Source organism: Natator depressus, chromosome 7 (genome assembly GCF_965152275.1).
Source record: "Natator depressus isolate rNatDep1 chromosome 7, rNatDep2.hap1, whole genome shotgun sequence".
In the NCBI taxonomy this organism is placed as follows: Eukaryota; Metazoa; Chordata; order Testudines; family Cheloniidae; genus Natator; species Natator depressus.
In genome coordinates this window covers 24,595,207-24,620,260 of record NC_134240.1, presented here as the reverse complement: position 1 = coordinate 24,620,260, position 25,054 = coordinate 24,595,207, and the positions used below count along the sequence as shown (strand labels likewise).

The 25,054-nt window shown below is 38.9% G+C and overlaps 1 protein-coding gene across 29 annotated transcripts in view; it reads left to right on the top strand.

Annotated features, from left to right (window-relative positions):
• Positions 1-25,054, top strand: part of SLMAP (sarcolemma associated protein) — a 163,129-nt gene that overhangs the window by 80,139 nt on the left and 57,936 nt on the right. For all 29 annotated transcript variants that reach the window (XM_074957700.1, XM_074957701.1, XM_074957708.1 and 26 more), the window contains exons 4-9: positions 2,993-3,065; positions 9,585-9,621; positions 11,620-11,682; positions 18,415-18,510; positions 18,852-18,923; positions 20,868-21,008. In XM_074957700.1, the coding sequence (XP_074813801.1) occupies positions 2,993-3,065; positions 9,585-9,621; positions 11,620-11,682; positions 18,415-18,510; positions 18,852-18,923; positions 20,868-21,008 (482 nt within the window). The remainder of the gene's footprint in view (positions 1-2,992; positions 3,066-9,584; positions 9,622-11,619; positions 11,683-18,414; positions 18,511-18,851; positions 18,924-20,867; positions 21,009-25,054) is intronic.

The following is a 25,054-nucleotide window of genomic DNA, read 5'->3' as shown; positions in this document are numbered from 1 at the left end:
TTATGCAATTTCATATTTGAATTCTTTCAGAACTCTTGAGTGAATACCATGTGGTCCTGGTGACTTATTCTGTTTAATTTATCAATTTGTTCCAAAATCTCCTCTACTGACACCTCAATCTGGGACAGTTTAGATTTGTCACCTAAAAAGAATGGCTTGGGTTTGGAGACCTCTCCAACAATCCCTGCAGTGAAGACTGATGCAAAGAATTCATTTAGGTACTCTGCAATGTCTTTGTCTTCCTTGAGTTCTCCTTTTGCAACTTGATTTTGCGAGCCAGAGATTGCATCTCCATCATACTTCTAAAGCAGTAATCTACTCCTCTTGTTAAGCATGCCCTCTTCCTCTGGCCCATCCCTGGTCTCTCAGACCTCTCAACACAACAGGATATAGAGGGAACAGAAATCTACTTTTCTGGACTTATCTCTAAAGCAAATTATTTCCTTCCTGTCCATCTAGTATCCATTAGATACCACGTCAGCCAAGCCCTGGGATTGACTTTGCCATTACTTGAGCTTTCCAGACTTCTCTTCCAGTCATTCTGAATTGAAAGAAAGAAATAGAAAGTCTAAGATGGGTGACTTCAAAGCACTTGCTTCCGATTCAGGGTCCTACAACTTTCTGCAGTCATTGTCCGATTAGAGGACCCTCCTCAAAAAGATTTTCATTCAAATGGTGTTCTTTCTTTGGAAAATAATTTATCTTCTTATACATCCTGCAGTAGAATGATTCCTTAGTTTATTTGGTAAAATCCACATTCCAAATTCTTGGCCACCTCCTAATGTGTCAGGTCAGGTCTACATTATAAACTCACATCAGTATAACTGTCGCTTAGAGGTGTGAAAAATCCACACCCCTGAGCACCATAGTTGTACCAATCTAACCCCCAGTGTAGCCAGCATGGCCTCCCATTGGCATAGTTACGGCCTCTCATGGAGGTGGATTAACTACACCCATGGGAGAAGCTCACTTGTTGGTACAGTAGCATCTTCACTGAAGTGTCACAGCAGCACAGCATTTTAAGTGTAGACCTGCCTTTAGAATCTGTGTAAACTCCCAAAGGGCTATCTGGGAACATTACCTGAAGGTAAGGTCTCTGCAGTCTCTAGTTTCAAATGTGGTCAGTGTTTCCCCTTGAAAGCAATACTTCCTAAATGTGTACTTGACAGATTTATTTCTGTGCTGAGAAAGGCATTTGACTACTCCTCCCCTATAGTTGAATATATCTATGCATTCTTTTTGTGATTAGTGGTTTAGAAAGAGTGGGGTTTAAATTCCCAAGACTATTCCCTGCTCTTTCGGTGAGTCCAAAGCCAAGGAATTGCAGACCTGGACAAATGTCTTCTGGTGACTTGACATATCTCATGAAGATAACTGAACTCTTGCCCAGTCTTCTCTGACAAATAAATGTAAACATTTTTCAGGTGGCTCTTAATGAGGACAGATGCTAAAGACAAGAAAATACTTCTCTAAACATTCGTATCTTGGAACTTGATAGACCAAGGAAGAATTAACTCTCTTGTTGGGTTACCTCTCCCTTAGTTCCAGCTTCCATTGGATAGCTGTCTTAATGTTGTTCTGAAACATTTGTTCCCCTCTGTTCAAATCCAGGTTCACCATATCTCTGAAATTATCATAGAATATCAGGATTGGAAGGGACCTCAGGAGGTAATCTAGTCCAACCCCCTGCTCAAAGCAGGACCAATCCCCAATTTTTGCCCCAAATCCCTAAATGGCCCCCTCAAGGATTGAACTCTCAACCATGGGTTTAGCAGGCCAATGCTCAAACCACTGAGCTATCCCTCCCCCCTTTAAGCCTTCAAAGTTAATAAGTGTTGATATTTATAATTTGTGTTTTTTAGGCGAGTGATTTTGTGCTTAGTTGACCTATCCTGTGCTTATTCATAATTAGTTTATTATAAGAAAATGTCTCGAACAGTCCATACCTTCCCATCCCTATTACCCAGGAGATTTCACTTCCCAAATCTGAAGAATCATACAGAAAAATGCAGATGTTTTATGGATATCTGCAGAGCCATGGAAAGATCTTTCTTGATAAAACCAAGTTCTGAAGAATATCTGAGAGAGTGATTTGTTCCTGATGTGGTATAAATGAAATTGGATTTCCTTATCTTAGTCTAAGTGGTATCTTTAGTATCTTTAGTTCAAGGGTAATTAGACCCTACTCCTCTCTGTGTCTTCCTCTTTCTCTGAAATGTGAGAGGGCTTTGAAGGGTGGTTTCATGGTCCTTGCTACATAGTTCTACAAGAATTCCAGCGCAGAAATTCTTTCTCTGTCCTTGGATGCAACCTTCAGGAAGTGCATCCTTAGGAAGATCATAAACAAATAGCTCCTCTGTGCTACCTTCCTTTGTCCCCTTGGAAACAGGGATTGTTAAGCAGATCCCAGGTGCTATAAATTCATGTCTGGCAACGTAGAAATATTTATTTTACCTGTTAACTTCTAATCTCCAGATACACTCATACAAAGCTACCCAGTAAACAGAGGATGGTGTTCGACATTCTCCTTATTTCCAGAATTTACGTTCCTGTCACCTAAATTCAGTTAAGACATACTCCCATTTTTTGCCTAGTCTCTCATGTTGTCAGTGTTGTGTTTTGAAATCTGCAATTAACTTTCTTGTCTACAGAGAGCTAGTTATCTGGAAAAAAAAACTGTGTAGGTACTATTGGGTGTGGAAGATGCAGAATTGAAACTACACTATAGGTCAGGAATCAGCACAGGGCATCAAGTCTTAAAGTTTCTGATTGGCAGCTTTTTGCTTTCTCATGGGGAGGTATGAGCAGGCAGACCCAGATGTTAGGGGTTAATGCTTAAAGACTTTCCCTTCATTCTGTTGCTCATCCACTTCAGAGTTCCTTGATTGTAACATAGCTGCATATTTCCTTAAACCATGTTTGCACTCCCATTAAATAAATAATGTCTTATTAACTGATTACTAAGACTCACAGTATTCTTATTTTTTCTCAGTTACCCATGGATGTATAGTCTCCACAATAAAACTATTTCTACCGGATGGTATGGAAGCCCGATTACGGTCAGAGTAAGTATAATCAAGTATTTATTAATATCTACGGAAATTAGAATATTTTATGAGGTTTCTTGTTAAGTATATTCCTATTGTAATAAATAACATGTAACACATGTAGATTTATATAGGTCTGTATAGGTATGTGTCGTACGTAACATATAAGATCCCTGCCCCAAAGCATTTATAATCTAATATGCACTGGTAATATAATTAAAAGGCAGCACTCACACAAGTGTGAAATTAGTGGGGTGACAAAAGTGGGAGAGGAGAACGTTCTCTTGGTGAGGACCTTTTATATGTGGTGGTTTATGCTCAAATTACAAATATATATGTTAAAATTGTTATAAACTGTTGTGTATGCTTTGCTCGGGTAGATAAAAGCATAGAGGTATGAACTTGTATCATAACTGGAAACTTTGTTAATGCACAATTAAATTATATGAACTTGAATGGTTTTAATTTTATAGTGGTATTCAGAAAAATAAATAGAATGGAAAACTGGATTTGTAAACTGTGTTTTTGTGTCTTTACATGAAGACCTATATTTTTATGCATCTGTGAGTGTGAATGGGAGTCATTTTTATGAATTTGTTGAGGTGCCATTTAGATTTAAAAACTGAAATCTAGCAAACTAGATTTGCCAATTTGGTAAGTATTATAGCCAATATTAGGATGGAATTTAATTAGGATAACTTCTGAGTGCAGGGAGCATTAGTTTACGAATTTTAGCACTAATTTCTTTCAAAGTCTTTTACCTTGGACGGTATTTCTCAGATGAGTACACAAGGTAATTCTTACCTAACCAACAGTTGTGTACTCTTGTGCTTCTTGGTGAATAAACAATCAAAAGTTCATCAATCAAGTTTAGATCAAACAAATGTGCTAGGCACGTACTGAACATAAAATACACATGCAGGTTTGTAAGTGATTAACAAAAATCAAAAGTGTGGCTGTGACTTTTGGGGCCCCTCAGTGCCAACTGGCAGAGAGCCTGCCATACTGTAACTCGCATCAGGCCTGACACACTGATTGCCCCAGCACTGTGTTGTCATAATATGTATCTAAAAGGTGTTATGTAAATTAACATATGTGAACTGATGTCTCACTGGTCCTGAAAATCATGGCATTATGTATGTACAGATTGTGTACAAAATTGTGTGTGTGTGTGTGTGTTGGAAATATATTTTTAAAATATGTTTGGGAGTGCATAAACCCAGGCTGCCCAAGACAAAGGCATGTTGGTTTACCTGTCTTACTGGCTTACTGGAAGAGGACAATGAAAGTACATTTACATATACAATAAACAAAGTGAACAAGCAGCAGCTTAATGCACAGATGGCAGGGACAGAGTCTGTACCCCAGGAATCCTTCCTGGCTCTTGAGACAAAGACAGTGAACTTTGGGTAATATAAGGGGAGAAAAAAGGCATTTTAGTTATCCGTGACTCCAGGAACAAAGGGAACCAACACCCTTTGATTCTGTGAACATTGGGTCCCCTGGCCTGGAGGGCTGCATATGCCAGTAAGAAAGACAATCTTTGCCTGAGCAATTTTAACTTGCTAAGATTACATTTTTGTCACTAGAATGCATGTCCCTATTTTTTGTTTTGTTTGTAAGTATACCTGTCTCTTTTTCTCTTGCTCAATATCACTCAAATCTCTGTTAATAAACTTAGTTTTGTAATAAAACAAGAATATCACAGTATTGTGTATTAAAGTGAAATGTGAATCTTCACTTACCCTAACACGCTGATGCATGCTCTCAATTTGGAGACAGCCAACATAATTTCTTGGAGAGGGAATGGACACTGCAGGCTCTGGGGAGCTTGGGAACTGGGATTCACTGACAGTTACCTGCAAGGCCAAGTTTAGACTGGTGGAGTCTTGAAGAGTTTGCTGGCAAGGTAGACAGACTGGTGTGTCAGGAAGCTGACACACAGCTTAGCAGCAGCAAAGCTCTCACTCTTACTAAGACAGAGTGCTAACACAGAGGCCCACAGTTCTGCGATCCTGAATGGGACATCACAGGGACCAAGCAGCTATACCAAGGAACAATATAAATCACCCAGATTTCTTAGTACAATTACTTACAATAATCAGTTATCTATTCTTTAGTCCCTCTAATACATATCACTCTTTCAGTAATTCTCCAAGGAGCAAGGATGCACTTATTTTAAGCAGGCCTGCTGTTAGAATTGTTTGATATGAAAGGAACAAGTTTAAGCAATTGTTGATATTTTGAGTTATTGGCTTTCTTAGGCCAATGGGTGTGGACTTATAAATGAGAAATATGCATATAGCATTACTTAATTAAAATCCAAAATAAGGTTACTTGAGGTCTGACTAGAAAGAGTGTAGACACTACAAGACAACTTCCAGTTATTGTATTTCTCTTTCTATTCTTTAATATAATCTCTGTAGTGAAATCTTACTGCTTCTTCTTAGTCCTGTTAACCTGGGATAGGGAAGAATCTTTCCCACACAGCTGGTCTGAGTGTCAGTAGAATTCCTTGAGTCTGAAGCTTCTTTGTGGGATCAGTCAAATCTTCTTCTTAGTCCTGTAACCTTAGAGAAAGGAATCCCTGTGGTGTGGAATTAATAAGACTCTCAGGTCCTGCACAGTGACCTCAGTTTTATGTACCCTGATTTTCCACAGGAGCTATCCAGGGTGGTAAACTGTTTCATCAATCCAGAGTGCCTACAACCTACATCAGAAATGAGCACAAAGAATTATCATCTTACTTTGCAGAAAAGAGCATGTACATTTAGGAAGACTTCTCGAACAGCATGTTATGCTCTGCCTGTACCCACCAACCAACAGCCCATCTGCATTCCCAGAGTTCAGCACATTCACACATCAAGAGGTTCTGAAAACTGTAAAGAAGTCTCGACCCATGACTTGTGAATCCAACTCATAGCTTTTCTGGCTTTTGAAAGAGAGCTATGAACAGCTAGTGCCACTCCTGACCAAAATAGCAAAGGAATCCTTCAGTGAAGGAATCCTTCCTTCCTCCTTCAAACATACAATAGTTTTACCAGAATTGTAGAAACCAACCTTGGATACATCATTTCAAGATAACTACAGCCCAGTGTCAAAATTCCCATTTCTGAGCAAGATCATAACAAAACTAACCGAAGGCCAACTACAGTGCTGCAGAATTCCCCCAGGAGTAATGTGAAGTGGTCAAACTACATGGACTCAAATTCTTGCAGTATGAATGTGGGAGTTGCAAAGTGGTTTGAAAAATGGAGAAGCACAAATAAATGGACATCTATTGTGGAACTGCATAATTGCTTATTCATAGAATCATAGAACCATAGAATAACAGGGTTGGAAGGAACCTCAGGAGGTCATCTAGTCCAACCCCCGGCTCAAAGCTGGACCAATCCCCAACTAAATCATTATTCTCAACCAGCTTTTCTCTCTCTGCTTCTTAGCCAAGCTAAGGTGATTTTAAGGTGCCATTCTGGGGCTGTAGTAACTTTGGTGAATGGCCCTGGCAGTGGCAGAAGGGTTGAACCAGACTGTTTTTCCTTTAATTAAAAAAAATTACCTGCAGTTTGAGAGGGTGGTGGTTGGTAACTGGCAGCTGCAGCCTTAGATTTCAGTCTTCTGACAGTTTTCCTGTTGCTGTCCTATAAAGTTGTTGTGACAGGAATAATGGGTCTTGGCTCCCCATAAATGGGAAATATCACCTCTTGTAATATAAATCAAATACCCTGAATACAGCACTGATAAAAGCTATGTGAAGACCCATAACAAATAAATGAAAAACATTTTAAAACAAAATTAATGGATTTCAGAATTCACACATTTTGTTTTCGTTGCAATTTACTGAAATTTTGTGGCAAATTGGAGATATATGGTGGTTTCCAATAGGAAACGTGCCTGTGTTTCAGAAATTTTTTTTGTCAAATCTGTAATTCAGCAAAACATTTCACTACAGTGAATTAGCGTTTTCTGAAGAAATGGTTTTGTTGGAAAATTTCCAACCAGCTCTACTTGTAATTGCTTCTACAATTGTTTTTCAGATGCCATGTTTTATTTTTAATTTGATTAGGTGATGAAATAAAATATTACTTTCATGCACAAAAGACATGCTTTTAAAATTTCTGTTTTGGCGAACTTTTTAGTATCAAGTAAAAATACATGATCCGAATTTAATCATGGTGCAAAATCACTATTGTATTTCATAAAACATAGATTTTTGAACTTTCGTATTAAATCTTTTTATATGGTACTTCTTGGATATTTACTACTATACTGTGAATTAAACATCAAATTGAAATTCATCCTATTAAATCATTGTTTTCTAATGTATGAAAACAATGTACTTTTTTGAAACTTGGTTTAACATGCTATTCTGAAGTGATTCAATTAAGTCAGCATTACTTAGTATAGGAAATTATTTCTGTTTTAGTGTGATTTGGTTTCTAAATCTCAACTTCTGTATCAGAATATGGGAATCTAAACTGTCATTACTAGTTAAAATTAGAGAGACCAGATGGGTGAGGTAATATCTTTCATTGGACCAGCTTCTGTTGGTGAGAGAGAGGAGCTTTTGAGTTTACACAGAGCTCTTCTTCAGGTCTGGGAAACTAAGGGCTTGTTTTGTATATACTACGGATATAGTGCTGCAGCGACACAGATGTGCCACTGTAGCGCTGAGTGAAGACATTACCTATGCTGATGTGAGAGCTTCTCCCGTCAGAGTGGGTATTCTACCTCCCAGAGAGGTGGAAGCTATGTTGACAGGAGAAGCCTGTGTCTTTGTTAAAGTGCTGCAGGGGCAGTGCAGTTGCATTGGTGCAGCTGTGCTGATGCAGCATTTTAAGTATAAATTTGCCCTCAGAGTGTCGCTACTAAATATGAGGTAGAACAGATTGATTAACATAAGTAGCTAACACATTTCAAGGGACCATTCAAAGTGAAGTGGCCCTTTTTCACCCTTCCAGTCTTGTGCGGGGAGAGCTGGGAGGGGTTTGTTAGTTGGTTACAGATGATTGTAATAAACCATAAATCCAGTGTCTCTAGTCAGTCCATGATTTTTAGTGTCTAGCAAAGTTATGGAATTAAGCTCCCAGGCTCTTCTTTTGAAAGTATTGTGTAGGTTTCCTTTGAGGATGAGGACTGATAAGTCAGATATCAAATGAATGCTTTGTGAAAGGTGTTCACTCGTAGATGATGTGGTGTGTTTGTCTTATCGTTTTCCTGTGTGAGTTCATTCAAGAGCATAGTGATTGTCTTGTTTCGCCCACATAATTGCTATTGGGGCATTTAGTGCACTGGATGAGGTAGACCACATGTTGTGATAGACATGTATAGGACCCAGGGATCTTGAAAGGTGTGTTGTCAGGTGTTGATATATCTGCAAATTTGCATCTGTTGTTCTGGCAGGGTCTGGTGCTGCTTTGAGTAGGTGTGTCCTAGTCTGTGGGGAACTTGCTTCTGATGATGAGCTTTGAGAGTTTGAGTTGTTTGAAGGCCAGAAGAGGAGGGCTCAGGAAAGATTTTTTTATTATTATTATTATTTTTTTTTTTTTTTTTAAGGATGGGGACATGCCTGGGAGCTGAAATTCGTAACTTTACTAGACACTAAAAATCATGAATTGAATAGAGAGACTGGATTTATGGCTTATTACAACAATCAGTAACCCACTACCAACTACCTTTGCCCACCTGCTCTCCCCCACTTCCCTTCCTTACCAGGTCACTTCACTTTGAATGGTCCCTTGAAATGTGTTAATTACTTATGCTAAACAATCCCTTTCACTTTGTATTAGCAGTGATGCTGAGTACCTTTCCCAGACCTGAAGAAGAGCTCTGCCTCAACTGAAAAGCTTTTCTCTTTCACCAACATAAGCAGATCCAATAAAAGATATTACCTCACCCACCTTGTGTCCCTAATATCCTGGGACCAATCAGGCTACAACAACACTGTTAAAATTCGGAAGTTATGTAAATTGCTCTTGTTGTTCAAATGTGAAATTGTACAAAAGTAGCTATTTCCTTGTACAAGATTAGTTCATTCAACTTTTTGTATAACATTTTCTTTCTTCATCAGTAAAGTTGTATATTAGGGTGATTTATCTAGTGCCTGTAAGTGCATGTTTTTGTGCATGTTACTCATTTCCACATGTAAGTTGCATTTGAACCTTAACAAATCTTCTTTATTTTCAAAAACATATAAAATTTTATCTAATTATATGATATAAAAATAGTGATCCAGGTTTTAGAAAGTGGCTCACTTGTTTGTTTAATTTTTAGATTAGAACTAAAAACTAAATTTGAAAAATCTACATCAAAGTATGATTTCACAAAATGGTAGTGAGCATAAGATGTAAAAACAGTGTTTTTAACTTCTGTGACTTTTCTCTAAGAATGAACTTAAAAATGAAGAATGTCTTAAGTTAAACATTTACAGGAATACTGATAGTTCTGTGGATTTTTGAACTGCTGTTCCGTACTTGATGTTTACTTGCATAATTCTGTTACTGAACAGATTATAAGGTGTTTTAATTCTTTTTTCAGTGTCATCCATGCTCCATTACCAAGTCCTGTTGACAAGGTAAGTCATTTGTACTCGGTCTTTAATTAAAAAGTTGAAAGAATAAGAAAAACCTAACTACTTGTAGGTGTGCCTTGCATTGGATTACTTTACATGGTTTAATATTACTGTTTAAAAGAATTAAATGTTATTCATTCGTTCAGTATCACAAGTATATGCATGGCAGGCTGAGTTTTTATGGTATGGGAATGCTCTACTTTTCCCACTGCTGGTCGGGGTGGAAATGTTGGCAAAATAACATGAAGCACTACAGGCTTAGGTAAATCAAGACTGGCAGAATTATAGAGCATCAAAGATGGTAACAAGAAGCTTGAATTTGGTGAAATAGGACAGAGGCAATGAGAGATTCAAAAAGGGGAGTGACATGAGCAAAATGACTGGCATGAAAGATGGCTTTTGCTGCAGAATGCTCTATGGTTTGGAGTGTGAGACAATGTGAGTTTTAAGGAGGACTGAATGTTCTATCCCACCTCAACTACTGTGACATCTACAGTTGTAAAGTTTTCAGAGTAGCAGCCATGTTGGTCTGTATCTGCAAAAAGAAAAGGAGTACTTGTGGCACCTTAGAGACTAACAGATTTATTTGAGCATAAACTTTCGTGAGCTACACGAAAGCTTATGCTCAAATAAATTTGTTAATCTCTAAGGTGCCACAAGTACACCTTTTCTTTCTACAATTGTAAACTTTTAAAAAATAAGGCAGTGGTATCCCATACTATTTAAAAAATGGTTATGGAGCCCTTTACTCAGTGGATAAGAGATGATTAGATTAGATTAGATTAGGAACAGTGAAGTGACAAGAACAGCATTTATTGACTGTTATATTGAGTTGGTTGACCCTTTGGGGGATGCACATGTATACCTCAAGCCTCTACCTGCCCTGAGCCAAGGCTATAAATAACCTATTCCTCTGCCTGACAAACTGTCTTTATGAACCTGTTCCTTTTCTCTTTTGTCTGTGTCTGGCAGTGTTTTTTTTTTTTTAATTACTATTATTCCTGTTTTAAGTATGTATTAGATATTTCCCAACAAAACAAAAGCCCCAACTTAGTTGAGATCTCTCCACCAGTTCCAAATCTGATAGCAGATCAGGTATTGAAGCAAAGGCATCTCTTGTTCCCATGAGTTTTCTGCTCTTGGTGGGTCTGGAGAGAGTCGAGCATGATTAGGAGAATGACTTTCTGCTGTTTTGTAGGTCTTTCTCTAAGTTGGCCCAAGCCAGACTCTAAAGCCTCCTTATGCAAGAGTCATTATCCAACAAAGCACTAGGGAAAATTTGGGGGTCCTTGGTATGTTGCAAAACATAGGTAGTAATGAAGCCTCACCCAAAATTTTTGACTGAATTGGTTTTAACTCTTCATTTGAATCAGTCCATTGTTGATTTATTTCCATGACCATTCAGCCATGCTGGGGGGACATCAGATGATATTAAGAGCAGTCAGCTACTATTTAGATAGAACTTTTCAAAAACCATACTGCAGATATGTGCCTTGCACTTTTTCTGTGTGGTGGAAGAACCTTGTGCAGACTGATGCTTTGTTTAGAATAGAATATATCACAGGGAGGTAGCATGGCCAAGTGGGCAGGGCCCTGGACTAGGAGTTGGGAGACCTGGGTTTCATATCCAGCACTACCCTTGACCTGCTGTATGATCTTGTGCAAGTGGTTTCACTGCTGTGCATCTGTTGCCTTCCAAGCATTTGTGTGTGTGTGTGTGTTTTAATTTAGATGGTAAACTCTTCAGGGCAGTGATTTTTTCAGTATCTGTTTGTGCAGAGCCTAGTGCAGTCGGGCCCCAGTCCTGTTTGGGGCTTGTAGGTAGTATTGTAATGCAAACAATAAACAACAATACAGTAATGGTAGAATAGTAAAGGTGCTGAGAGGAAAAAGAACTGGTAGGCAGTGATCTTTCTTAAATATTTACAGATACACTTTGAATTGTCTGAATTTGATGTAGAATACCCAACATGATTTTGATAATATTTTCTTATTTCATAGGTTGCTGCTAACACTCCCAGTATGTACTCTCAGGAACTGTTTCAGCTTTCTCAGTATCTACAGGTAAAATTGGTTTTCTATGAAGACATTCCTTTTTTACTCATTAATTTGATAGTTTATGCAAATAACACAACCAAGTAGTTAATCTTTTTTTAGAATGTAAATCTTTCATGTGTATGTGTATACCTGTGTATGTTCAAAGTATGATTCAGTTAATTCTTAACGGTTAGTGTTTATAAACCGCCTTTTCTGTTGAAAACTGCATAAAATATATGGTAATTGCCCTTATATGGTATCATCATTTCTTTTATGAATATTTTTACAGATAAATTATTTGGCTTGCATAAGTATAGAATTCTATATATGCACATCCCTGCAGACTTGATAGTGGTTTCATATGCTATATGCATCTGTATCAACATAAATCTGGTACTCCCTCACTTTTCTTAGAATTGAGAATAGGTTCCAACCTTCTTGTATTTATAATTCTTGTTTGGAATCATTTTAACTCAAAAATTATTAAAGGACTGTCTGTGAAGCTTTTTGGTAGTATAACCAGAAAAAATTCATAGGAGAATATGAATGGGAAATACTAAAATGCATTAACATATCTGGATTTTTAAAGAAATAATTTTTATCTATCACTTAACCACCATTTTTTCTTTTAAATAGATTTTTATCTTTATTTTTGTTCTCCTTTCTACAAAATGTAGACTAAATGTAGGTTATGTAGATTGGTTGGTTGTAGGAAGAATTATAATTCCTCTGAGAGGAAGAGGTATGTTAAAGAAAATTCTAGCTTTTGGAAAAGCTGAAGGGAAAGGGATGTTGGATTAGCTTGCATGTATGGCATATTTCCTTTTGATTCTGGAACTAGGAAGTAACATTTATGTTCTGAACTGTGAATCGTGATCTGTGAGGTTGATAATAGCTGGATTTGTGGAACTGTGTGTATTTTTAGAAATGCTTCCCAAAGCTACTCTGAGGTAAAAGGCAAATATGTGTTTTGTTGCATTCCTCTATTAGAAGGGAATGTGGATTTCTCCGTGTCAAACTGATTTGATGGGAAAGTGCCAGGAGTAAGCAGAAGTGACTTTGACGTATAATTTGGACTGATATCACCTGGCTTGCAGTGCAGTAGACAATCTTATTTCTAAATCTTTACATATTCTGTTTTAGGCTTCACCTAGTAAATCTTGCAGTTCTCTAAAAATAGAAAAGGTTTAAAAATGGTTTAATCTAGTAGCGTGTTAGGAATAAAACACTTTAGACTTTTACACACTTCAAGGTCAGAAGGGACCATTGTGATCATTTAGTCTGACCTTCTGCACATTACAGGCCACAGAATTTCACCCGTCCGCTCATGTAATAGACCCCTAACCTCTGGCTTGAGTTAGTGAAGTCCTCAAATCATGATTTAAAGACTTCAAGTTACAGAGACTCCACCATTTACTCTAGTTCAAACCTGCAAGGTGTCTCTATCAATCTGACCTGGGGGAAATTCCTTCCTGACCCCACATATGGCAACCAGTTAGACTCTGAGCATGGGTGCAAGACTTAAGATCATCCGATAAAATACTGCTCACTCCCCTATAAGATCATCCATCAGATTATGTGAAGATTTTTACAGATTAAGTCTTTGATCTCTGAAAATCTTGTGATTTAGATTTCTTTTTTGGGAAATAACCCTGCTTATGGCAATTAACTTTTTCAGAAAGGTAGTTGAATTGCAGATATTGGTAATTATTTCATTTATTGATTATATTGAGCATGATCTGTGTGTACTATAAATGTGTACACACTGATATTTATATACATTTTCTTGCAGATAGCATACTTTGAGAATCTGAGACTAGAGCTTTCTTCTTGCCAGAAGTAACCTCCAAATTTCTGGTACTCTTCAAGATCTGATACATGTGGCTCCAAGCCTCTCTGAATAGAAAAGGGTAAACTGCACCATCTAGTGGCTTGAAGGAGAACTTTTAAAACTATTTGTTTAGAAATTAGTTTTTCACTTAAGCTTAATTAATGGAGTAGCTAACTTGTACTAGAATTGGACAAGGTGCCTACTGTAAACTTGTTTATTCAAGACAGACAAGGCTTTGTTCTCACTTACACTGATTTCACATAGGCGTAACTGATTTCAGCAGTTATTCCTTGTTTACTCTGGTATGAGAGCCCGCTCAGGCTTTTGACTCCGTTACATAATTAATTTATTTTCTATTTTGGTAACCATTTATAAAACCAGTACTTTTTTCTGGTGCTCAGTTAACATAATGTACGCTACTTTCCCCCTTCTGCCTTGCTAAATGTAACTAGATTTTAATGTCACTGAATTGCAGAACACCTATATTTACCTATATTTACTTTACTGAGTAGGATGTGACATGACTGAGAATATACAAGTGAACTTATTCACTCTGAAACTGATAGTCACCTTTACTGAGGGACCTATGGATGCGTCACAAAATAGAGCATCCATAGTATCCAAATAACCCTTTTTAAAGAGGGATTGTAGAAATAAATGTTTCTTTGAAAATAACGTGTAAATCATCCCTTCTGACAATTCTCTCTACCTTCAATTACATTTCTGCCATTTTTGTTTTTAGTTTACATGTGGTAATTTTGAACTGTTTAGACTGTAATCTCTTTGAAGCAGGGACTGACTTTTTTTGTTGTGTATGTACAGGGCCTATCAGAGTGGGGCCCTGTTTCCTGATTGAGCCCTTTATTTGCTCGTGAAATGCAAGTTCAAGATGGCATAATGTTCATTTAAGGGAACCAGTTCTAATAGGTACAGTAGGAGGATTACTCACGTAATAATGGAAGCTATATTTATATGATGATAGTGCCTAGAGGTCCCAGAGACTGGGGACCCATTCTGCAAGGCATTGTATGTATCCGTAACAAAAACAGTGCCTGCCCCCAAGATCTTATAATCTAATTAGATGGTAAAAGCACAGTTCTGTGCTTCCCATTTTACTCCTGAAAGCAGACTTCCATTTTACATATGACAGGTTTCAGAGTAACAGCCGTGTTAGTCTGTATTCGTAAAAAGAAAAAAGAAAAGGAGTACTTGTGGCACCTTAGAGACTAACCAGTTTATTTGAGCATGAGCTTTCGTGAGCTACAGCTCACTTCATCGGATGAAGTGAGCTGTAGCTCACGAAAGCTCATGCTCAAATAAACTGGTTAGTCTCTAAGGTGCCACAAGTACTCCTTTTCTTTTTTCTTTTTACATATGCAAATTATACAAATATTTAAATTATACAAATATTTACTATAACTAAGAAATCCTTTGTGAATTAATGAAGGACAGAATAGGTTATGAAAGTTTCAATATGGCAACATATATTGTACACCTCCATTAATGTTCATAACATACTGCTTTAATTTCTTTTGAATAAAGCAAAAGTAACCGTGGCTAGAAAGTTCACTATAATATTGTTCAGTAGAAGAGTGTAGCATTGTATAAGAAGTCCAGATTTGCAAAATTGTTCACATGAAATTGTGCATGGACAGTTTGTGTGGAGTTATTTTAATTGTGTGTGGAAATGACCAATTGGACATTTTAGCTGGTCCTTTGTGCATGCATGTTAGTGTGTACATGTAAAAAAGCTGTGCCCACTCTATACATATAATTGAATCAATGTTTGTTTTTACATGGTATATATGGTTGTAAATTGATTCAGAGGACTGACAAAAACTTGTCCCTTAGAGGTAGTGTTTAATAAAAGGTTAAACAACACTCTCTAGATATATTTTAAAGAGTGTGTTGCCTGTTAGAGAGGATTCTGATTGTACATTTCAGTGTATAAGTGTTCTGAGAGTGTTTACTCCTGGGGGAATTCTGCACCAAAAAATTAAAAATTCTGCACATGATATTTTAAAATTCTGCAAATTCTATTTGTCAAAATAACACTATATAATCACGCCAGTTTATCAAAATAATTTAATTTATTTCAAAATACCTGTCAGCAAGTATGTCTGTAATAATACAGACACACTCAAAAATTCCCCCCAGGAGCAGTTTCTGCTTCTCTACCCCTCCTTCCTCCCAAGCCCAGCCGTGGGGCTCCCCATGGCCCAGACACTCTCTCTCTCTCCCTCCCTCCCTCCCCCCAAGAGCCCAGCTGCAGGGCCCCCCTGGCCCGGACGCTCACACTCCCTACCCCCGAGCCCCGTCATGGGGGCTTCCCCTGGCCCAGAGGCTCCCACCCCCTTCCCTCTAGAGCCCAGGAATCTGGAGGGAGAAACAGACTGATGCTGGGTCCCGGGATTGCAGGGAGTTTCCTGCATGCTGCCTCCTTTTTTCAGGGCGCACTGGGAACTGCAGCTGCTAGGAACCCTCCAGCTTCTACTCCCTCATCCCCTGGCAGTGTCTTATACTTGCAAGCTGGGCTCTGCTGGGTCCAGAGGCCCCTAGTAGTGGCCAGCAGCTCTGCAGCCCGTTTCTGTAAGGGGACGGGGTGGGGGGGAAGAGGGAAATTCTGCACGCACAACATAAGTTTCTGGAAAATTCTGCATTGTGCAATGGCACAGAATTCCAGTGGCACAGAATGCAGGAGTAAATCTTAAAAATAAGAGCCTATATAGTATGCACAATAACAAGCTGGATCTAAATTATGCGATAAGATTTCTATAGCTCTCTAGTGTTAAGTTCTGTAGAAAGCTGAAAATTCTGAGGCAGATGTTATATGTAAAAAGTTGAGATTGTGAATTATGAAAATTAATGATCATGATGGTGTTACATTTAATATTAAAATACTTATGCTGCCCTTCCCTCATTTTGATATTTTCATTCTCCCACTGTTTGTTTGTTTTTTTAAATATTGACATAACCTCTACAATGAAGTTAGTACTATTTTGGGTTTTAGAGAAGGGCAAATAGATGTGAACAGGAAGTTTTAACAAATGGGATAATGAAAAATTGGGGCATTTGGTACCTGTAAAAGTGTGGGAGGGAGTCTGGGAGTTTGGGCTTCCAGGAAGTGGTTGAAGATTTTGTCACTAGTGATGACATTAAATGCTGCTTCTCTTTCCTTGCACCATGTGGGCAGGTGCAGGAGTGATTTGCAGGGATGGGGAGAACTTTACTTTCTAATTTTTCACCCAGCAATTAGCTGTCCCGTTGCCATAGTCCAATAACGGTCATTGCATTGAACAGTGATGGATAAGCAGACCACTGACTGTTCCTGCTATAAAGTACTCAGCAGTAAAATAGTTTATTGTTGACATTTAAACTGTTACCATGCTTCAGTTAGCATCCAGAGATGAGTGGGGCAGGTCATACCTCAGAGCTATTGTTTCAGGCAGTTGATATTTTAAAGATAAGCTAAGGCTAGATACTTACTTTTAAATAAAAGCTGAAGTGAAAGTCCTAATCTGGGACTGTGGCTCAGCGTACTATGTTCTGAAATAGCAGTATGCTAAGCTGTACTCAAGAACTTTTCCTGGATTGTAGCAGTGTCCACATGGGATGTTACTGTGCGGCAAGCTGGTGTTCTGTAGATTCAGCCCAGGTTTGCAGCACAGTAACTTGCCATATAGGCAAGCCCGTCGTGAACTCAAAATGATCCTTCCATCTGTGGAAAGAAAAAACATAACCTGCCTTTTTTTTTTTTAGTTTGGCATTTTCATGTAATTTAACAGAAAAGATAGTTAGAATCTCCTATATAATACTTCATATTTAAAATACTACCAGGTTCCATGAAAAACTTGCTCTTGACTTCATTATATGTATTGCCATTCTTCACATGTTGCATGCACATCAATGTATGTATTATTACGCTCTTATTTTTGTCAGATGTAATTACACAGATTTATTATGTATTTATTTAAATATTACTTACTGCTAAGTTAATAGTAGCTCGCAAGTAGAAGTAATAATATTGCCTTTTAAAAATCAGTATTTGCTGGCCTATTTTTTGATGGGGAGCAGTGAATATATCAGAGAATTTTTTGCATTGTGTCTAATTACATTTAAGAATATTTATATCTTAAAACAGTTTTATAAAAATTAGTCCATAAGGTACACTGAAAGTCTTGGAAAAACTGTTCCTTTTTGTAGCCAATTCTCCAAACAAATTTACATCAAATGCATAATGTGAGCATAAGCAGTCTTTTCCTGGTGTCACCACTAAGTTAATTTTTGTTTACCATTAAACTAGCTTCTACACAGTATAAAAATTGAGTTTCTCTCTTTATTCATCTGTAGTTATAAGAAGCAAAGTGTCGTGATGTCATTACTCTTCTAATATGTACAAGATGGAGTGGAAGCTGATCCATGTTATTGATTAATATAATGTAACTTTTTCCTAAAGCATGTACTTTAGAATATAGTAACTTTCTGTAAAATCTAACTTTTGAAAGGTAAAATGAAGTTCTAGTTCTTTATTTCCAGCATAATCTCACAAAATCACTTTTAATAGGGCTTTATCCCCAGCCTTTACAAATAGAGAACCCACCAATAAGTTGCTATTGAGACTTCGTCAAAATGTTCTTACGCTAAAGGACAGGTACATTTGGTGCATCTGGAACTGGTATGAAAAGGATGGCTTTAAGAATCTAAGCTCACTTAAACAATTACAGGAATATGTATAAATAAAAATGAATTTAAATTTGCTAATGCATTGCTATAACTTAAAATGATTGAACATATGAGTTAAAATCTTCCAATCTTCCCTGCCTCCCCCTTTTTTCAGTTTAGTAGTATTTGGTTATACATTGCATTGCTTCTGTTTTTTCCAATAGTTAGTTTGAACTGACCTGCTTGCATTTATATTTTCATCGTAGGAAGCCTTACATCGGGAACAAATGTTGGAACAGAAGTTGGCCACCCTTCAGCGACTGCTTGCTGTCACACAGGAGGCTTCAGATACTAGTTGGCAGGTATCTGCAAGATTTCTCTTTAATGTACAGGCCTAAGAACTTAATATACAGTGGGCTATAAACTGTAACTTTCAATTTATTATAATAAATGAGTAAAAGTTGAAGGTTGGTTCTCTCGCTTAACTGATAAGGAGACATTACTGCTAATAGACTAAGTGCACACATATGTTTATCTTAGAACTAACCAGTACTATTAATTGTTTCTAAAGTGAATGTCTCTTAAGGAAGTGATATTTACCCTTTTCAGATATTTAATGTCTAGACTTTTCCTGTGAAATGCAAAAACCGTATAAACATTTTATTTTATTCTGTTAGTTTAAATTTATTATATTTTCCAACAGGCTTTAATAGATGAAGACAGACTACTATCAAGGTTAGAAGTCATGGGAAACCAATTACAAGCCTGTTCAAAAGTAGGTAGTTGACTTCAGATTAATCATATAGTATTTAGGAAAGTTGAATGGCAGTGTCCTCCTGAAAGCTTTGAAAATTAAATAGTTATTGTAAAGCAAACTTTCAGTGCAGTTGGAGCACAGACTTTCAAATGGGCTCACTGAAGCTTCAGTGTGGTGGGATGCTGGCTGGCTGGTAAGGAGAGAAGTGTCCTGGCTCCTTTAAGATTGCCCCCACTGCCTTGGATTTCAAGGAATAGACAGGAAATGGGTGTTGGGGGGGGGGGTGTCAGTTTCCTGGACCAAAGAGCAACCAGCAGGGACTGGCTCAGGTGAGGATGCAGATCAGCATGTCGGTTATGTATTTGTACCCTGCTCCTCCCAGCCAAGACTCTCACCACAAAAGCAGTGCATACTCCACTCATGCGTGAGATTAGGGTAGGATTGGGTTTCATATGTGCTGTTTTTTGTTGGGGCTGGGAAAGAATTTTTTTCCCTGACAGATTGGCCAAAACAGAGTGGATGTTTTGGGTTTTTTTGTTTTGGTTTTTACTGGGAGCAGGTTAAGGCATCACTGGCGTAGATAATGAGGTAAATCAAATTGTCACAATTTAACAGGTGGCAGGCGTGCAGTGAAGGTACTTGTTCAATGGGGCATTGTGGTTCCTTGATAAACTGGAGTTGGAAGTGGACTTAGGGGAAGGCTTCCATCCAGGAAGCAGTAAAAGGGGGTTGGCAGTCCTATCATCTGGCACAGCGGGAAGATAACCGGCCCCTTTTTACTAGCCGGCTCTTAAACCTCATATGGGAGGTGGTGGGGTCCCAGCAACAGGCAGAGACCAGGTAGGGAAAGGGGAAGGCTGATGGCAGGCTTACCAAAATGTTGGGAACAATTAAAAAAAAGACTGATAAACTGTGAAGTGCAGGTCATTGCCAGATATTTTCCAGATAAAAATTGTGGCTTAGTTAAACCACACCCTTGTGTCTTGTCTGTTTTCCTGTGTGGCCACAACAATGGGGTTTACAAAGTTTCACACTAGAACATTTCTTTAAGCAATTTTTGACAAACCTAAATTATACGAAATGGTAATTGTAATCAAAAGTTTTCATATTACCTCTTATTCAACATTTTTTGGGACCTTGTGCATAGCCAAAAATATGGCAGGAAAAGACACTCAACCTAGCTAAAACTTAGTTTTCAGCGTTTATTACCATGAATAGTGTTCTCTTAGGCATATACATGTAAATATGTAGTCAAATTTTTTAGGGGTTTTTTCCCTACAACAATCAGTGGTCGTTGGCCTCTTCGCTCTGGATGCAAATTTTTCAAATGTAAACTTGAATAATTCTTTGCATCCGATGAAGTGAGCTGTAGCTCATGAAAGCTTATGCTCAAATAAATTGGTTAGTCTCTAAGGTGCCACAAGTACTCCTTTTTCTTTTTGGATTACTATTAGTTTGCCAGTACATTGTGTACCATTTATTTTTTTCATTGTTATCTTATGACAACCTGGATTGTATTTAGAAAAGAGAAAAAACAAAATCCTGGAAGATAAGAACCTACATGAGACCTTCCAAGTGGGACCTCTGTCATATACTAATATGTCAAAGTTTAGGTCTGCTAAACTTGACACTGTACTGGTAGTGCACCGATAGAAATGAGTAGATTTTGTTTTAATTTTTGTTACTTTAATAATGAAATCTGGTTCTGGAGTCTGCTGCCCTAAACATTCTAGCAAATGCCTGTCTCTTACCAGTTTATACCCAGCCGTACAAAAAGCCACTGAACATATTGTTGCCCTTAAGATTTTGTTACATTTGTCAAAATTGTTCCTCTATTCTTGGCAAAGTAGATCTTTAATGGTAGTTTAATAGAGAGAACTACTGTATGTTCAACAAAACGTTAACCTACAATAGAGTAGTGTTTTGAGATATAGCTCCGCTATCTTAAACTTCTACTTACAGAATCAAACAGAAGATAGTATACGAAAGGAACTGGTAGCATTACAGGAAGACAAATACAACTATGAGACAACAGCCAAAGAGTCCCTGAGGCGGGTCCTTCAGGAAAAAATTGAGGTGGTCAGAAAACTATCCGAAGTGGAGGTATTTAGGTTTTGTTTATTTTATAATCAATGTTGTAGCACTATTTGAATATTCCCAACTGCTAGTCCTTTATTCTAGCACCTGCACTGCACCAGTATATGTTTGTTGTATTAGTATTCTAGGAACAGTATACTGGAAAGTACTGGAGATGTGCGTTTTGCCTGTTATACAGTATTTTAAGCAACAAGGAAGAAGTTAATGCACAGTAATGAAAACAGTGGTAGATCAGTAACTAAAGTCCTTATTTTTCATTTTTTTAAAAAACTCAGGGAAGGTGTTCTCCATGCAGAAATTAGAGTGATGTATAATTCCTGTCTCCCATATGACATACTTCATATATTTAAAAAATACAGTTTGACAATAGTTAAATAAGACTTTAAAAATGAAAGCTTAACTGGTCTTGCAAAATACCATTTTAGAACATTGGTTTTTTTTAAATGAAATTTTGTTGGCCACAGTCTGCCAACTGTTTTTTTATTCCGTTCCTTCAAATCCTTCCTCAACAATTGCTTTTTTTCCTTCCTTTTCACCAGTGATCTCTATCTATTCCTTCCCTCTTATCCAACTTAATTCTCATTTTAAAAAGTAACAGAATTTAAACTCTATTCACAATATAATTAAACCCACTGTTTTACTCTTTAAGTCCTGTTTTTCTTATTCCTTCATCTTTATTTCCTGTGTCAGCTTACTACAATGAGTAATTTGTGTTACTATGAGTAGTCTCATGGCTTCAATCAAATTATTCATGTGTATAAGGTTACTCTCATGCATCAATGTTAAAATTGGGCCTCAAGATTTGTAAACTCTTTCGGTAGGACCTGTCCTTTCTATGTATGGAAAGTATCATGAAATGTTATGGCGCTATAATAAACTTAAGGCTTGACATATAAATACGCTTATTTTTTGTTTTGTTACTTCTCTTGACAAGTTTGCTAATTATTGCAGATGCATTTTTGCCCCTCCAAACACACTTCTTTTTGATCCTGTAATAAAATCATAATAGCGAATTTGTGACACATTTTGATATATTAATTTCCTTGTCTCTAAGAGAAAACTCTTAATCAAATCCTAATTTGATTTTGTATACATCTTTTTTTTTTTTTTTTTTTTTTTTTCCCTTCAATTTTGCTCCACTCTAAAAGTCCTTCGGTACTTGCAGATGGAGTTTGTAGTTGAATGCTTTTGTTATTAAATGTGCATTTCACCCCTTTCTTGGCGATGTAGTTACTAGGGGAATCTAAGCTCAGATGCTGCTTCAGGTTTTTGGTAAAATAATGTAACGACAACTCGGGCTATTGCTGCATGCGTTGTGCCAGAGATTTTTCCCTTTGTGCTATCTGTTGGGCTGGCTCTAGCGCTCTCTGGAGTCATGCGTGTATTCGCTGGTATAAGGGGCCTGGCCAGCCGTGCACCGTCTCAGTTCCTTCTTACCACCTGTGACAGTTGCTGGAACAACGCTTTCTTGCTCTGGCAAGATTTCTTCCCGGTGATTTTAGGCCTACCTCTACCTTGATGACTGGCTGATCAAAGGCAGGCTCAAGATAGCATCAGTGCACAGTCCGAACCACCTTCAGAGTGCTGGGTCTGCTGATAAATGAGCAGAAGTCAACTCTTTCCCAGTTCAGAGAATTTATTGGGGCAGTGCTCAACTCAACCCAATCCAGGGCCTTCCTGCCAGAGGCCTGCTTCCAGACCATGGCAAACCTGATATCCAAAGTTTTGGCCCACCCAAACACAACAGCTCAAGTGTGCCTCAAGCTACTGGGTCACATAGTCGCTTATATGGCAGTTCAACATGCAAGGCTGCACCTCAGGCCCCTTCAGATGTGGCTAATGTCAGTATACTCCCTGAACAGACACCACTTGAACTCAGTACTTACAATCCCTCCCCCAGTCCTCACCTCCCTGGGCTGGTGAAAGGAGTCAAGGTCAATAATGAAGGGGGTGCCCTTTGTGGCTCCACAGCCTTCAATGTCTTTTAGTCTTGGATGCGTCAGATCTAGGTTGAGGAGCCCACTTCAACAACTTCAGGACTCAGGGTCTCTTGTACTGGGAAAAACTCTCCCTGCTTATAAGTGTCAGGGAGCTCAGGGCGTTGTACCTGGCATATCAAGTATTCCCCAGTTCTCAGCAAGGTGGTTCAAGTCCTGACAGACAGTACAGCAGCCATGTTCTATATCAACAATCAAGGAGGGGCCCAATCCTCTGCCCTATGTCAGGAGGCCCTTGGTCTATGGGACATCTGTGTTAGACTCTCAATTACTCTTGAGGTGTCTCACCTCCTGGGAGCCCAGAACGTGTTGGCGGATCACCTCAGCAGGTCCTTCTCCTCTCACCACAAGTGGTTTCTTGCCCGGAGGTCATCCATGTCATCTTCCAAAGGTGGGGGCCTCCGCATGTGAACCTGTTCACCAGGGAAAACTGAAAATGCCATCAGTTCTGTTTGCTGCCCGGGCACGGTACGGGCTCCTTCTCCGACACCTTCCTGCTCTCGTGGGCAGGCCACCTATTGTACTCCTTTACAATGATTGCCTTGGTTCACAAGGTTCTCCTAAATATCAAATGGGACAAGGCAAGAGCTGTCCTGATAGCACTGGTGTGGCCATGGCAGCATTGGTTTGGCATACTTCTGGACCTCTCAGTGGCAGCTCCACTCTCTCTGCCACTCTGCCTGGACTTGATTTCGCAAGACCGCAGCCGGTTGCTTCACCCAAATCTCGCCTCTCTGCACCTAACTGCATGGGTGCCGCATGGCTGAACCCTGAAAAACAGGCCTGCTTGGAACAGGTTGGACAAGTCTTGCTAGGTAGTGTAAAGCCTTACACCAGGGCTACCTACTTGGCCAAGTGGAAACGTTCCATTTATTGGGCCTTCGAGCAGGATCTCTCTCCATCCCAATCTTCTCTTTAGTCTGTCTTGGACTGTTTGCTCCACCTAAAGCATCAGGGTCTGGCACTCTCATCTACTCCCATGGGACTTAAACTTGGTCCTTTCAAGGCTTACGGAGGGCCCCCTTCAAATCATTAGCATCATGCTCCCTACTACTTCTCTCCTGCAAGATCACTTTCCTGGCGATCGCCTTGGCCAGAAGGGTCTCTGAGATCAAGGTCCTTATGTCAGAACCATTTTTACATGGTGTTCTTCAAGGACAAGGTCCAACTGCACCCTCATCTGGCCTTCCTGCCAAAGAAGGTGTCTCAATTCCACCACAACCATTTTTCTACCTGTCTTCTTCCCAAAACCTCACAAAAGCTATGAGGAATGACGACTTGTACATTGGACTTCAGACAGATCCTTGCTTTTTATATTGAGAGTACTAAGCCCTTCTGCAAATCCATGCAACTCTTCATGGCAGTAGTGGAAAAGATGAGAGGCTACCTGTGTCAACCTAAAGAAGCATGTATGGATAACTGCCTGTATTTGGCCTTGCTATGAACAGGCGAATGTCCTGCCTCTAGTTACTATGACTGCTCATTCCACAAAAGCCCAGGCTTCGTCAGCAGCATTCCTTGCACAGGTACCAATCCATAACATCTGCAGAGCCATGACCTGGTTGTCTCTTCATACCTTCAGTTCATGCTGCGCCATCATCCAACAAGCCCAGGACAATGCCAGTTTCGGGAGAGCAGTGTTGCAGTCAGCATGTCCATGAACTCCGAGCCCACCTCCTGGGGAACTCCTTGTGGGTTACCTAGCATGGAATGGACATAAGCAAGCACTCAGAGGAAAAAAAAAAGTTACTAACCTTTCGTAACTGTTGTTCTTTGAGATGTGTTTCTCATGTCCATTCTATGACCCACCCTCCAACTCCTCTGTTGGAGTTACCAGCAAGAAGGAACTGAGAGGGTGCGGGGCCAGCGGCACCTCTTATATCGGCGCATAAGTGCGCAACTCCAAAGGGCGCTAGAGCTGGCCCAATGGATGCCAGTAAAGGAAAAATTTCCAGCCACAGTGCAGGTGGCATGCACACAGCTAGTGTGGAATAGATATCCACAATACATCTCGAAGAACAACAGTTATGGAAGGTTAGTAACCATTTTTTCTCC